Source organism: Scyliorhinus torazame, chromosome 21 (genome assembly GCF_047496885.1).
Source record: "Scyliorhinus torazame isolate Kashiwa2021f chromosome 21, sScyTor2.1, whole genome shotgun sequence".
In the NCBI taxonomy this organism is placed as follows: Eukaryota; Metazoa; Chordata; class Chondrichthyes; order Carcharhiniformes; family Scyliorhinidae; genus Scyliorhinus; species Scyliorhinus torazame.
In genome coordinates, this window is record NC_092727.1 from 124,354,152 (window position 1) to 124,369,503 (window position 15,352).

The 15,352-nt window shown below is 46.7% G+C and overlaps 1 protein-coding gene across 1 annotated transcript in view; it reads right to left on the reverse strand.

Annotated features, from left to right (window-relative positions):
- LOC140398613 (protein AF-10-like) overlaps positions 1-15,352 on the reverse strand; it is a 243,298-nt gene that overhangs the window by 73,736 nt on the left and 154,210 nt on the right. The window contains 3 exon segments of the mRNA XM_072487458.1: positions 1,679-2,251; positions 11,690-11,963; positions 14,443-14,538. Of these exon segments, the coding sequence (XP_072343559.1) occupies positions 1,679-2,251; positions 11,690-11,963; positions 14,443-14,538 (943 nt within the window).

Consider the following 15,352-nt stretch of genomic DNA (forward strand, 5'->3'; position numbering starts at 1 on the left):
GACACAGGGAGAACGTGCAGACTCCACACAGACAGTGACCCAAGCCGGGGACCTTGACGCTGTGAAGCAACAGTGCTAACTACTGCGCTACCATACCACCCAAGCCACTTCCTTTGATCTAATGCGATATTTTAACTTCTTTTGTTATCCATGGTTGATTTACATTTCCTGTTGGGTGTCTTAGAGGAATATATACATTTCCATTCTTCCCACAAGCCACCCATCAATTCTCAAGGAAGATTCTCAATAGTGGTACTGTCTTTCCAATGGCATGTTAAACTGAGACCCTGACTGCCTTTTCATTTGGGTATAAAATAATCCTACGGCTACTATTTTGGAGACAGCGGGGGGGGTTACCCCAGTTTCCAGGTCAATATTTATCTTTCAATCAACATCACTAAAAACGAGTGTTCTCGTCATCATCACAGCGCTGCCTGTGGGATCTTGCTGTGCACACAGTGACTGCCGTGATGACAACAGGGACTGTACTGCAACTGTACTCCCTTTAAAGTGCTTTGGGATGTCCTGTTGTCAGAAAAGGCGCTACATAAATGCAAGTCTTCCTTTCTTTTGTGCCTTGCACCTTCGAGTACCTGGACTGATACTGCCCAAGTTACTTTGTGTAAAACGCCTGAAGCAACAGCTGGAAAAGACTACATCAGTGTGGAGGTTGGTTTGCTCAGTTGGCTGGACAGCTAGTTCGTGATGCGGAGCGGCGCCAACAGCTTGGGTTCAATTCCTGTACCAACTAGTTTATTCATGAAGATCCTGCCTTCTCAATCTTGCCCCTTGCCTGGGAATGGCGACCCTCAGGTTAAATCATCACCAGTCAGCTCTTCACCGCAAAGGGGAAAGCAACCTATGGTCCTCGGAGACTTGGCGACTCTCATTTTCACATCAGTCTGAATCCATAGTGCAGAAACCGGTTCGACTCATTAAATCTACACCAACCCTCTGAAAGAGTACCCTATCTGGGCCCACTCCCCCAGCCTATCCACATAACCCCACCTAACCGTCACATCTTTGGACACTAAGGGGCAATTTATCATGGTCAATCCACCTAACCTGCAAATCTTTGGACTGTGGGAGGAAACCGGAGCACCCGGAGGAAACCCACTCAGACACAGGGCGAACACGCAGACTCCGCACAGACAGTCCCCTCAATCCAGAATCGAACCTGGGTCCTAGCACTGTGAGGCAGCAGTGCTAACTACGGTACCGCCACGTTGACTCTGGTAGATCTGTGGTTGGGCAGCACGGTGGCACAGTGGTTAGCACCACCGCTTCACAGCGCCAGGAACCCGGGTTTGATTCCCGCTTGGGGTCACTGTCTGTGTGGACTCAGCATGTTCTCCACATGTCTGCGTGGGTTCCCTCCGGGTGCTCCGGTTTCCTCCCACAATTCCCAAAAGACGTGCTTGTTGGGTGAATTGGACATTTTGAATTCTCCCTCGGTGTACCCGGACAGGCGCCGGAGAAAGGCGACATGGGGATTTTCACAGTAACTTCATTGCAGTGTTAATGTAAGCCTACTTCTGACACTAATAAAGATTATTATTCTCCGAGGCCTTTAAACTATATTTGCTGCTTTATTTACCCATTGAGCCAATTAGGGGATCTGTAGCAACATCCATTTGCAGGAACAACAGTGAAGAGTTAACAGGAAAAAGGTTTGTACCTGAACCCAGAAGTGAAGATTCTATTGACAGACTAGGGATCGCTCCACTGTGGCTTGTTGATGCTGTAAACTTTGGGAGTGCTGGGCTGCTGATGCACCCGCTCGGGTCAGATGCTGATGATGTTATGAGGGAGATAGGGATGGCCAAACTTGTGTTGCTCTCGTTTTTGCTCCCTTTGGGCCTCCCCCTTCCATGCTTGCTCTTCTTGCTAGCCTTGTGCTTCTTCTCCTTCACCGTCTCTTCCTCTTCCACCCCAGCGATCGGCTGGGGCCGCTTGTAGCCGCCGCCGCTCGAAGGGCCGCCCATCCCGCTGGAAGTCCTGTAATCCGCCGGTGAGCTCTCGGGGGCCTTCTTCTGCGCTGCGGGAGCAGTGGTGAAGCGGATCAAAGAGTTGAAGCCCGACAGGTTCCCTTCTGTGCCGAAAACGTCCGCCTTCGCTGTGTCGTAGGAGGCCGGGCTCTGCGAGGAGTTACGGCCCGCTGAGTAAGTGTCCCCTCGGAGTTCAGGTTTGCTAAAGATTCCAACCTCCTGGGGAGGCTGCAGTGAACTGCTGGAGGTGCTCAGGAGACTGCCTGCAATGGAATAACAGACACACAATCTTTAAGGATAGTATTTCCAGCAGTTTTTGATTGTATTTCTGATTGCCAGCACCCATGGTATTTCACTTTTGCACCATTTATTAAAAGCTGGTTCAGAGTAAAGAACACACAAGCCCCCTGACACCAAACTCCCTCCCACCCCAAACGCGGCAAAAATCCGTCGCCTTCCGTTAAATAACGAGGGCCATTTTTCTTCAAAGTGTACAGTTTGTGTTTCACTCTCAGTGGGGTCATTAAAGCAGTTTATTAATGTCCCATTCTCACCTTAAAACACATGCTAATCTCTAACTGTTTGTCTAAGTGGATCGCTTTAGCACCTCATTACTAGCAATTATCAGCGCCCAGCTATTCCAAGTGTCACCTCGCGCTTTTAAGAGCTTTCAATCATTTTAAATGGCACTATTAATGTAAATATAATTTCTCTCCGAAAATGTGTGTATTAAAACCAACAGAACACCCCATTGTATACCTTTAACTGGCTTTTCCTCTGTGTTAAACACTGCTGCAAGATTGGAGACATTACACAGAATTTATCACTTGGCTCAAAAAAACACTGCCCTGTTTTTTTCTTTAATAAGAGGTAATATGTCAGGAATGTTTTGAAATGTTACCTCAAATGCAATGAACGTTGCTTAAAAAAAACTTGCATTTATAGGCAGACCCCCCCCCCACAGACGTCCCAAAACATTTTAGAGCCAATTAAGTACTTTTAAAAGAATAGTTACTTTTGAAACGTAGGGTCTAAACAACGTCCTCTCCGATTTTTTTCTTGTAGTGTGGGAGATTTGGTTAAATGAAGGGCCCTTTAACCTGCAAGCGTGCAGTGACTTGAAGGGCCTCATTTTTGCTTCGCCCGACAGGAACCTCTGTGCGACTTAAAGAGGGAAGTAAAAGGGCAGCACGTGGCGCAATGGTTAGCACTGGGACTGCGGTGCTGAGGGCCCGGGTTCGAATCCCGGCCCTGGGTCACTGTCCGTGTGGAGATTGCACATTCTCCCCGTGTCTGCGTGGGTTTGACCCCCACAACCCAAAGATGTGCAGGGTAGGTGGATTGGCCACGCTAAATTGCCCCTTAATTGGGGGGGAAAAAAAGAATTGGGTACTCTAAATTTAAAAAACAAAAAAGAGGGAAATACATTTTTAGAAAGACTTCACAGAATGTTACGGTGCAGAAGGAGGCCTTTTGGCCCATCGTGTGTGACTCTCCGAATGAGCATCGTGGCTCAGTGCCATTCTCCTGCCGTTTCCCTGTACCACTGCACATTGTTTCCATTCAAGTCATCATCCAATGCCCCAATTGAACCTGCCTCCACAACACTTACTAGGCAGTGTATTCCAGCCCCAAAGCACTCATTATGTGATACAGTTATTTCTCAAAACATCGGCTTCTTTCACAGAGCACTTTAAATCTGTGCCCTCTCATTCTCGATCCTTTTTAGAGCAGGAATAATTTCTCCCTGGTTAGCATAGCGGATAGCACTGCTGCCTCACAGCTCCAGGGACCAGGGTTCAATTCCGGCCTCGGGTGACTGTCTGTGCGGAGTTTGCACTTTCTCCCCATGTCTGCGTGGGTTTCCTCCGGGTGCTCCGGTTTCCTCCCACAGTCCAACGCACTTTCCTGTTCTAACTCACGTGCTTTGCTCCCAACATTCCCAAAGTAACGCACGAGCTGCCAGGTGCTTTGGAAGTCCCAGGGTCATGAAAGGAGTTAAACGCAAATTCCTTCAACTGAACTCACTAGAGGACTAATCCCTGGCAGGTGAGGAACATGTCAGGGGAAGGGTTGGGCGAGTATGTCAAGTATGAATTAAACAGAAGTTAACACAACGACAGAGAGAAACTGTTCCCATTTGGTACAAGGGGATCGAGAACCAATTTAAAGGATAAAAACAGAAAATACTGAAAATGCTCAGCAGCATCTGTGGAGAGAGCGCGCGAGTGAGGGGAACACGGTTCACATTTCGGGTCTGTGTGATCAGTTGAGTTGTTCTTGCTAAGAGCTGGCAACGACATGACTAGCTGAATGGCCTCCTCCGTGTGTGATTACCAGTGTATGATTCTGTGACACAAGCGACAAAACCTGTGCCTGATATTTATATACCATGTTCTTCATTCACAGGATGCGGCTGTTGTTGGCACTTATTGACCATAAGACATAGGAGAAGTAGGCCATTCAGCCCATCCAGTCTGCTCCACCACTCAATGAGATCATGACTGATTTGAAATGATCATCCTCAACTGTACTCTCCCAATGCGGCGCAGTGGTTAGCACTGATGCTCACAGCACTGAGGCCCCCGGTTCGATCCCGGCCCCGGGTCACTATCCATGTGGAGTTTGCACATTCTCCCCATGTTTGCGAGGTCTACAAGATTATGAGTGGCATGGACAGAGCGGATCGTCAGATGCTCTCTCCTAGGGTTGGAGAGTCAAGTACTAGGGGACATAGGTTTGAAATGCATGGGGAAAAGTTTTTTCTACACAGAGGGTGGGAAATATATGGAACGTGCTGCCTGGGGAGGTGCTGGGAGCAGTTATGATAGCAGCATTTAAGGGGCATCTAGACAAATATATGAATAGGGTGGGAATGGAAGGATTGGACTCTGTAATTGCATAGGGTTTTAGTTTAGGCAGGTACCACGGTTGGCACGGGCTTGGAGGGCTGAAGGGCCTGTTCCTGTGCTGTATTGTTCTTTGTTCTGGATTTCCCGCTCATGGAAAAAATTTCATGATGTCTACCCTAACAAATCCTTCATTCAGACCTCTATCAGCTCCACCTGTGCCTTAGAAACGTTTTCTACAGCAACGTATCCTAGCAGTTTTAATCTTTCCTTATGAACAAATAACAATAATCTTTATTAGTGCCACAACTAAGCTTACATTAACACTGCAACGAAGTTACTGTGAAAATCCTCTAGCCGCCCCATTCCGGCGCCTGTTCGGGTACACCGAGGGAGAATTCAGAATGACCAATTCACCTAACACGCACATCTTGTGGGAGGAAACCGGAGCACCTGGAGGAAACCCCCCCAGACACGGGGAGAACGTGCAGACTCCGCGCAGACAGTGACCCAAGCCGGGAATCGAACCTGGGACCCTGGCGCTGTGAAGCTGTGTTACCGTAGGTAAAATTTAAGCAAATCTCTTTTGCACTCTCTCTGGTGCCTCAGTGTCCTTATTCTAGAACAGTAGAGAAAAAGATTTCAAATTTCTCTTTGAAAAACGTCACCCAGCTAAGGAAGTTCATTATGCAGGAAGTAATCAAAGGACAATTCTTCAAGAGTGAGCCACAGCCAGAATGTTCCCACTTTTGTGGAATTGTCTCAACACCTCTGGGTTGATTGGACTTGCATGCTTGATTAGTTTTCAGTCATCGTTGTTGGATAGTAATCAGTAGCAGGAATGAATGGCTTGTGGCACAATGGTACTGTCTCCACCTCTGGGCAAGAAGCTCCAGATTCAACTCCCAAGGCAAGACTTGTTGGCCTTGGAAGGAGTGTTCATGATGTGGTTCAATGGGCTGATAATGAGCCTGGGAATCCCTCCATCATTTCACCACTATTCCCCAAAGGGAAAAATTGTGCGTGAGGATAGACTTAAAAATAAACAGTAGTGGGAGTTCTGTTTAATCCCCTTCCCTCACCACCACAACCCCTGTGGAGATATGACTAAATAGATGTCCTCTGCAAGCAGCTGGGCTGAGAACAGTTAGCTCTGCTGCGGAGGGAGACTGGCCTTCGCTGATCCTCCAGCTCCATTCTACCTCAAACACAACAGTGTTTGTGCCAACTGAGCCATGCAGCGCTGCCCGAGTGCTGACTGCAGTCGAGACACAGGGTGATTGACAGCGGATTACAAGGAGCGTAATCCAATCAAAGGGCTCAGGTGACATCACAAGAATCCCACGAGATGACGCTTCAACCCGTCTGTTCATCAGCCGGGTCCCGAGACGGGATTACTGGCTGCAATCCTGACAGACATCTCCAAACACTTCAATTACATAGCGTTTAAGAAACAATGAAACTTCCTTTGACAGTGAACCCGAAAGCCATGGAACTGGACCACACAGCTCCTTGTTGGGGGGGGGGGGGGGCGCGAGTTAGAGCAAGGTATGCATTCTCTCAAGTCGCATACTGCATTAGAATTTTCCTCTCTGGCAGCACAGTGGCGCAGTGGTTAGCCCTGCTGCCTCACGGCGCCGAGGTTCCAGGTTCGATCCCGGCTCTGGATCACTGTCCGTGTGGAGTTTGCACATTCTCCCCGTGTTTGCGTGGGTTTTGCCCGCACAACCCAAAGATGTGCAGGGTAGGCGGATTGACCACGCTAAATTGCCCTTTAATTGGAAAATATCAATTGGGTACTCTAAATTTAAAAAAAAGAATTTTCCCCTCACCTTGAACGCATCGGACGGAACATCGGAGCAAGTATAATACAAAAGGAAAAAAGCTGAAAGAGCCCTGAAATCTGACTTTTCAACAAAAAAAAATTGTTTAGTCATTGACCTGAAACATTAACACTCTTTCTCTCCACAGATTCGCCAAACCTGCTGAGTATTTCCAGCTTTTTCTGATTTCTTACATAGGGGCAGGAGGTGCCTATTCAGCCCCTTAAGTCTGTTCTGCTATTCAATTAGATCATAATAATAATCATCTTTATTAGTATCACAAGTAGGCTTACATGAACACGGCAATGAAGGTACTGTGAAAAGCCCTGAGCCCCCACATTCCGGCGCCTGTTCGGATACACAGAGGGAGAATTCAGAATGTCCAATTCACCTAACAAGCACGTCTTTCGGGACTTGTGGGAGGAAACCGGAGCACCCGGAGGAAACCCACGCAGACACGGGGAGAACGTGCAGACTCCGCACAGACAGTGACCCAAGGGGGAATCGAACCTGGGACCCTGGCACTGTGAAGCAACAGTGCTAACCACTGTGCTACCGAGCCACCCGATGCGGATCTGTATCTTAATTGAAGCATATTTCATTGAAGCATACAAAATTCTTAGCAGGAATTTTGGAGTAGATGCCAAGAGTGTTTCTGTGGTTTTTGAATCTAGAACCGGGGTCTCTTCTCTCAGAAGGCTGTGAATTCTCTGTGCCAGGTAGATGTGGAGACTGAGTCATTGAATATAGTCCAGCTTGGGACAGTCTGATTCTTGAACAATAGGTGAGTGAAGGGTTATGGAGAACAGGCAGGAACGTGGAATGCGGGAGAATATCAGGTCAGACAAGATCTTACTGAATGGTGTAGCAGGCATGAGCGGCCAAATCTTGTGCCTACAGTCTCACGATAAAGGATCAGCCATTTAAGACTGAGATTAGAAGAAATTTATTCATACAGGGGATTGTAAATCTTTGGAATTCTCTACACTAGTGGGCTGTGAACACTCTATAAGCATATTCCAGATGGATTTTGGATATTAAGATAACTACAGGTTACCGGGCTCGATTGGGAAAGTGGGATTAAGGTCGGAGATCCACCATAATCCTATTGAATGATGGAGCTAGGTGGAAGGACTGAATGATCAGATTCTGCTACTTCCGCAATTTTTCATAACTCTACCTACCCCCAACTGGCCAACACGGCAGCAATTAAGAGTGAGGTTATGCATTTTCTGTGACTTGTCAAATTCCGTGCTCGATGCTGATGTGACGCAATTTGTAAATACACTGAAGCAGACAGACTGGATCACACTAGGTTCAATCCACCAAGTATATCGAGTTAGCTGATCTCAACCAGGGAGTGATAGACGTGAGGCCAATTAATGGCAACACCTTTGCAAAATGCCCATGTCCTGACATTGGGCGAGAACTGGATTCTAAAGTGTGTCTACTACAGACAAACAGCCAGTTGAGACTTGCTGCCGAAGATAACACATGAGGAATGGCTATTTTCACTTTGTTCGGGGCAACCGCTACCATGTATGGAATTGTAATCCAGTTCGTGATGCGATCTTCAGGTGAGGGGAGGTGAAAATTGGTATTAGTTCAGGTCTGCAGACGTTCCATGGCTATAATGACTGATGATATGGCACCTACTGCATTAGCAGTCTACGAAAAAAGATTTGCATTTAGATTGTGCTTTTAACGAATGCAGGACATCCCAAAGTCTTTGACATCCTCTGAAGTATTTTTGAAGTATAGTCACTATCGTAATGTAGAAAGCACTGCAGCCAATTTGTGCACAGCTCCCACAATCAGCAGTGTGATAATGACCAGATCATCTACTTCAGTGACTTCGATAGAGATTGGTCAGGACACTGGGGCTTGACAGCAGGGTGGCGCAGTGGTTAGCACTACTGCCTCACGCCGCTGAGGACCCGGGTTCGAATCCCGGCACTGGGTCACTGTCCTTGTGGAGTTTGCACATTCTCCCCGTGTCAGCGTGGGTCTCACCCCCACAACCCAAACGATGTGCAGGCCACCTTTAATTGGAAAAAAATAAATAATTGGGTACTCTAAATTTATTTTTAAAAAGTCTATCTGAGAAGGCAGATAGGGTAACGGTTTTGATATCTCAGCCTGAAAGACGGCACCTCCAACAGTGCAGCAGCAGTCTCTCAGTACTGCTCTGGCACTGGCGTGATGCTTATGCTCAAATCTCTGGTGTGACGTTTGAGCCTACAACCTTCTGACTCAGATGCATGCCGTCTTAACCAACAAGGCCGACACTCACACTGCTCATTTCCTCGACTTCGCATAAGGCTTGAAAGATTTTTTAAATGTTTTTAACTGGTTATTCAGCACTTCCTGTCAAGGCACTTTGGTTCGCTCAGCTGGGCGGGCAGCTGTGATCTACCGTTTCGGTTTGTGTGGTTGAGTGACTGTGCGTCCGTGTCCATGTATATATGGGGGCGTTTGTGCGTGTGCTGACAAAAAGAGGTGGGGAAGTGAGTGTTGATGCGTGTTATCGGTTTCTGACATCAGGAATGGAGTCCGGGTGACGGTCACATACCGTGGGACCTTGTGCTTTACTTTAAATTGTTGATCTGGAGTCGGAATGGCTAATGTCTGTTCACTGGCTTCTGAGGCCTATGCTGTTAAATCAGTTTTTCTGTACACTTCTCACTGTTAATTCCACTGCCGTTAAAACAGGATCTGCGAGTCGAACGCTAACTAAATCAACAACTGAGCCCTGGTACGTCCTGGCTCAGAATTGGAGACTTAACCTCAAGAAACAATTTGATGGACATTCTACCCTATTTGGATAACTTGGGTGGAAAGGCTTTCACTCATATTACTGCCTTGTAACATTCCATGTCGGCCAAATCATTAACCTCTTTAACTATCAGCTAAATAATGAGGCAAAGCCACCACACTGATTGTTCCATCCTCTCCAGTTTGTCCCCGGCCACTGTCAAAACAAAATAAGCAACAACATGTGTAATATTATCACCTAGTGAGGACATACCTCGTCTGGGGTGAGCTTCTCATCACAGATCCACACCATAACCAACACTGGCCACTTACATCTCCGTCACATTGCCTGACTCTGACTCTGCCCCAGCTCATCAGTTCTGAATACCCCATGCTTGGCATTGTTACTTCTAGACTTGACTATTCCAATGCTCTCCTAGACGGCCTGCCATCTTTCACTCTCCATAACGGTGAGCACATCCGAACCTCTGCACTCCCCCACGCCAAGTTCCATTCATCCGTCACTCCTTTGCGGCTGTCCTTCTATTGCACACACGCCTCTGGCAGCCACTAAAGTTGAAACTTCTCATACTCATTTTCAAATCTCTGCAGGGCCTCACCCCTCCCTATCTCGGTCACCTCCTCCAGCCCTACAACCCTCCCAGATATCTTCACTCCAATTCCTGCCTCTGAGGGAATCGGTGATTTCAATCGTTCCCCCTTTTGACAGCTGTGGAATTTCCTCGCCGTCTCTGTACCCTTCTCACCTCCTTGAAGATATTCCTTAAAACCTACTCTCTTACCCAAGCTTTGACCTACTTCTTTGACCGGGGCTTTGATCATCTGCCTAAATTTCTCCTTATGTGACTCAATGTCAAGATTTGTTTCAGAACACTCCTACAAAGTATCATGGGAGCTGCAAAGAAATTGGGGGAAGAGGTGGATGAAATTGGAGGTCCATACATCTGTGCAAACACTGCCCACTGTTTGGTGACAGGACTGGGATGGTCTCAGTAAAGTGAACGCTTTGCTGCCGCAAGTGCTACTCAGGATCCAATACTGAATCCTGAAGATGGGCAAAAACTTCCAAATGGGAAGGCACAAAAGGACTTGAAACTTGAGTCAATAAAATGCAAGCTCAAAAAAAAGTGTCGAGACGGACCTTTCACTACAATAAAGAGGTTCTATAAATGCAAACTGCTGTTGTTGATATTTACATTCATTCCCATTACTTCCTTGATATGCTGCTGCTGCACCACTGTGCCGCCCCCTCCTGTGCACCATTCTCATCGATCCTAATGCCCACCATTTCATTTATCAGTTCCCTTTTTTCTTCTCTCCTCTCGGGGATCCTATTAGGCAACAGATGCCCTCTCCTGCTATCCAGGCCGGCTGACCAAGCCTCCCCACCACCCAGAGTGGCTGTGTAGACAAGCTATTCCTCCTCGAGACTCATTGCAAGCAGGACACAATCCTGCCCTCGCTTGGCACCCCCAATGTCCATCCCTGGTAACCAGACAATTTTCAGGAGTTGCTGTGCGGGCTGCTACTTCCCCACCCGAACCCTGGGACACGGAGCACAATACCACGTTGCTGCCCTTGCGGAGATCAGCAAATCAATATTTTTTTGTTTATTCGTTCACGGGATGCGGGTCATCACTGCCTAGGCTGGCATTTATTGCCATCCTTAATTGCCCTCGAGTATGTGGTACTGGTAATGTTACTGGACTAGCGAGCCCAATAATTCAGGATTGGGAGTTCAAACCCATGCCATGGCAACTTGAGAATTTTAATTTAGTTAAGAAAAGCTGGAAATAAAAAAAAACAGCCTCCGTAAAAGTGACCATGAAGTTGCCAGACTGTCGTAGAAACTCAACTGGTTCACGAACTGTCCTTCAATTGAAAGAAACCTGTCATTTTTAGCAGATTATAGACCGATGTGCAAGTCGAAGTTACAGAGTATTTCTTAGTGATTTGGGACGTTAAAGATAATGCACAAATGAGAGTTGGCATTAAATGTCCTGCAAAGTGGCCCAGTATGTCACACAAGTTGTTTCCAACTACCCCTTAGTAGACTGGGTCAAAATCCTGGGACGCCCTCTCCCGTAACATCACCGTGGATGCACCTGTCCTACACCACATGGCCGGCAGGGTTTCCAAGGGTTCATCAGGGTGTTCTCAAGGGCAATTAGAGATGGACTTTAAATGTTGGCTTTGCCAGTGACGCTTGCATCCCACGAGTGAATTAAAAAGAAATTCCAATTGTGGATGGTACCTTGCTGAAACGGACTTGCTGATGATACCGTGGCAACACTGGCCGTGCTCTTTCCGCCACCTGGCTTTCGTCCCCTTTGGCCAGAGCCATGACCGGGGGCCTTCTTCCCTTTGACCTCCGACCTGGCGACCTCTGCCGTCTCCTTCCCGCTTGCGTGCGGCGCAGCTGCTCCCTGGAAATGTTTATTGGTAAAGGGAGCTGTGGTTTCATCCAAACCTCTCAAGATCCCTGACATGTAGCTGCGACTGCTGCTGCTGCTAGCAGTTGTGCAAGTCTGATAGTTATTAGTTAGATAAAACAAAAGGGGGGAAAAAAACAACAGCGCAGAAACTTCTCATTAGTTTTTTGTTTTAAAAAAAAAAAGAAAGAATTTCAATCGTAGAATTGGCCTGTAGGGCACAGAAACAGCTGGAATTATCAAACAGAACAGATGTGCAATGCACTAGAGGCACTTTTAAATTTCAGTGGAAGAATTGAAGCAAAAGTTTAAATAAGGAAGTTTTGATTTACGCCATAAGATTAAAGCATCTCTTGTCAAACAGGTAAGTAGCTGATGAGCAAAGACTGTTGCAGGAAGAGTGCCATGAATGAACTGCTCTACAAAAGGCTACTTTATAATTACACACTACGATATACCTGTGTATGTCTTCGTGAAAAATTATTCCTTCTCCGATAATTCTGGATCAATCTTACACAGAATCACAAAGCATAGGAGGCAGCCATTCAGCCCATTGAACCTGAAGGCCTCCCAGTTGCCTTTAAAATATTTCCCCTTTGAAGATATATCCAATTCCCTTTTTCAAATTTACCATTCAATCTGCCCTCACCACCCGAACACAAAAGGTGAAAGGGTTCATTTTCCAAATCCATGTGCCCTGCAGCCAGCAACACTTGTGTGCAGGCAGAGAGTTGGCACAACAGAGATGTGGTCTTATATATGCATCGCAGCTCACTGCCACAAGGTCAAATTTCAATGAATTTATCCCATCGATTTTAAAGTTTGATGTCTCAACAGTTCTTATCTTTACTAACTGTTATGAAGTGAACAGTGCAGAAACAGACCATTCGCTCCATGCTCTACACGAGCCTTGTCCCCGTCACCTCCCTCCAACTCCATCAGCAAAAACTTTCTAATCCCCTCTCCTTTAATGCGTTTATCCAGCTTCCCCTTAAATGCATTGATACTATTTATTCCTTGTGGCAGGGAGTGTTCTCCAGAATTGCTCTATGGGCAGGGAGTGTTCTCCAGAATTGTCAACTGGAATTATTGGCAGATATCTTATATGGACCTTGTGGGCGATCTTACTGCCTCGGGGTCAGAAGCTCTGCAATGAGTCCCACCCCAGGACTTGTTGGCCAAGGAAGGTGCACTTATAATGTGGCCAAACAGGGCGAGTATCAACTCACAAATCCTTCCATCACAGGCAGTAAGAGCAGCATAAATTGCTACTCCGTCACGTGATGGAATGCAACTTGGAGCCTCGAAATCGCTATTCATAGCTCCAGACTGCAGTATGCATGTGGACTGTAACACACCACCACCACCATCTAACAATGATGACCCACAAGTGGACACATCTTCCCTGTGGTCTGCCCTATCCCTTTATATTCTTGAAAACCTCTATTCGAGCTTCCCTCAGCCTACTCAGCACAAACCAGGCTTTCAAGATCAGGCTACCCTGTCTGTGTGGCTCAGTGACATCTCAACTGGATTTCCCAATGAGCCTTCTCAGGGTCTAGCACTCTGCTACTTCACCCAAGCCTAGCCCTGACAATCCTCTTTTACTAATGTTAATAGTTCTATTCAATCGCATTCTGTGCACACATTTCACCAGGTAACATCTGAAAGAAGCATTCTTACAAGCATCATTACAGCACTCTCCAATACAACATTAAATACTGAACATACTCTATTCGACAGACAATATGAAGACATTTCCACTGCAGGATTTTTATATTGCTCCAGTTTTGTACAGATGGCCCATTGTATCAGCAGAACCCAAAGATCTCTTTATCAATTTCATTCTATGTGTCACGTGCGTCATTCGCGATGGAATTGTGGCTTAAGTTTAACCCCCAACAATCTCCTATAGTTCTTCCAAATAAAGATAAAATGGTGGACAGCTCAAGGGATTGCAAATTTCCGCATACAGCAAAATGAAAATGGCAATGAAGGTGTGGGGTAGCTAACAAGAGATGCTAGCGCAGTGGGACACAAGAACTCCAGCAGATCCCAATCGGTGCCACCTTCGATGGAGAAATTAAGACAGAATATTTTCACTCCTGGAATGAATAGAGGCAATAGGCCAGGGAATGGGAGTTGGGAAGGAAGTTTGATGTGGAATCAGAGCCAACATATGCATTTGGTTTCCTCCCACATTCCAAAGATGTGCGGCTTAGGTGGATTGGCCATGCTAAATTGCACTTAGTGTCCAAAAAGGTTAGGTGGGGTTCCTGGGTTACAGGGATAGGGTGGAGGTGTGGGGTGTTTCCCAAGGTCGGTGCAGACTCGATGGGCCGAATGGCCTCCTTCTGTACTGTAAATTCTATGTCTATACCAAGGTCAAATAGTCGCCTTTGGTGCTGAAAGTTCAGTCACTTTGGGATTGAGGACAAGTTTAACATGTCTTCTGCTGCCTGAGCATCAGGTGTACGAAGGTAAACAGAGAGGAGCTGATCATGCATGTACTCGTTTGGGTGGATTTAATATCGAAGGGCCTAGGGGCTGTTTGCTTTGTAACATCAACACTCACCTTTTCTGTTGATACAGTCACCGTGTTGACAGCTGTGTTCAATGATTCTGTGGCCTTCTTGAGTTTCTGCTTCGGCCTCTCCCTGTCTTTCCGACTCTGCAAAATAAGAAATAAAAATGTGTCAATCAGCTTCCAAAAATTTGCATTTATATAGCGCCTTTAACATTAACGCCCCGTGCGCTCCCTCCCTCCCCGTCCCTCAAGGTGCTTCACAGGCGCATTATCAGTTGAAACCTGACAGTGAGTCATGTAAGGAGATAATAGCACACAGGTGACTAAAGGTTTGGTCAAAGGGGGAAATTGGAAGGATCTTAAACAAAACAAAATGAAGGAGAGATTTGGGGGTGGAAATCCAGAGCTCAGGGCTTCAGAGTTGCCAAATCTGGATGCACAAGAGGGCAGAATTCAAAAAACGCAGAGTTTGGAGAAGGATGTAGGGCAGGGGGACACGAAAGAGGTAGGGAGTAGCGAGGCTATGGAAGGCTTTGAACACAAGATGAAATTTGTAAACTCCAATGTCCGCGAGCACAGGGGTTAGCAATAGGCAATTTTTAAAAATATAAATTCAGAGTATCAATTAAGAGGCAATTTAGCATGGCCAACCCACCTACCCGGCACATCTTTTGGGTTGTGGGGGCGAAACCCACGCAAACACGGGGAGAATGTGTAAACTCCACATGGACAATGACCCAGAGCCAAAATCGAACCTGGGACCTCAGCGCCATGAGGCTGTAGTGCTAACTACTGCGCCACCATGCTGCCCGGCAATTTTTAAATTTAATCCAACTTACTTTTCCCCTGAAACACTGATTCATACTGGTACGTAATCTCAGACATCAGATGCACCCCGGTAATTTCCACAAGGGGACGTTATTCACAATCATTAATCAGGCTTCGACGGTTGGTGTGA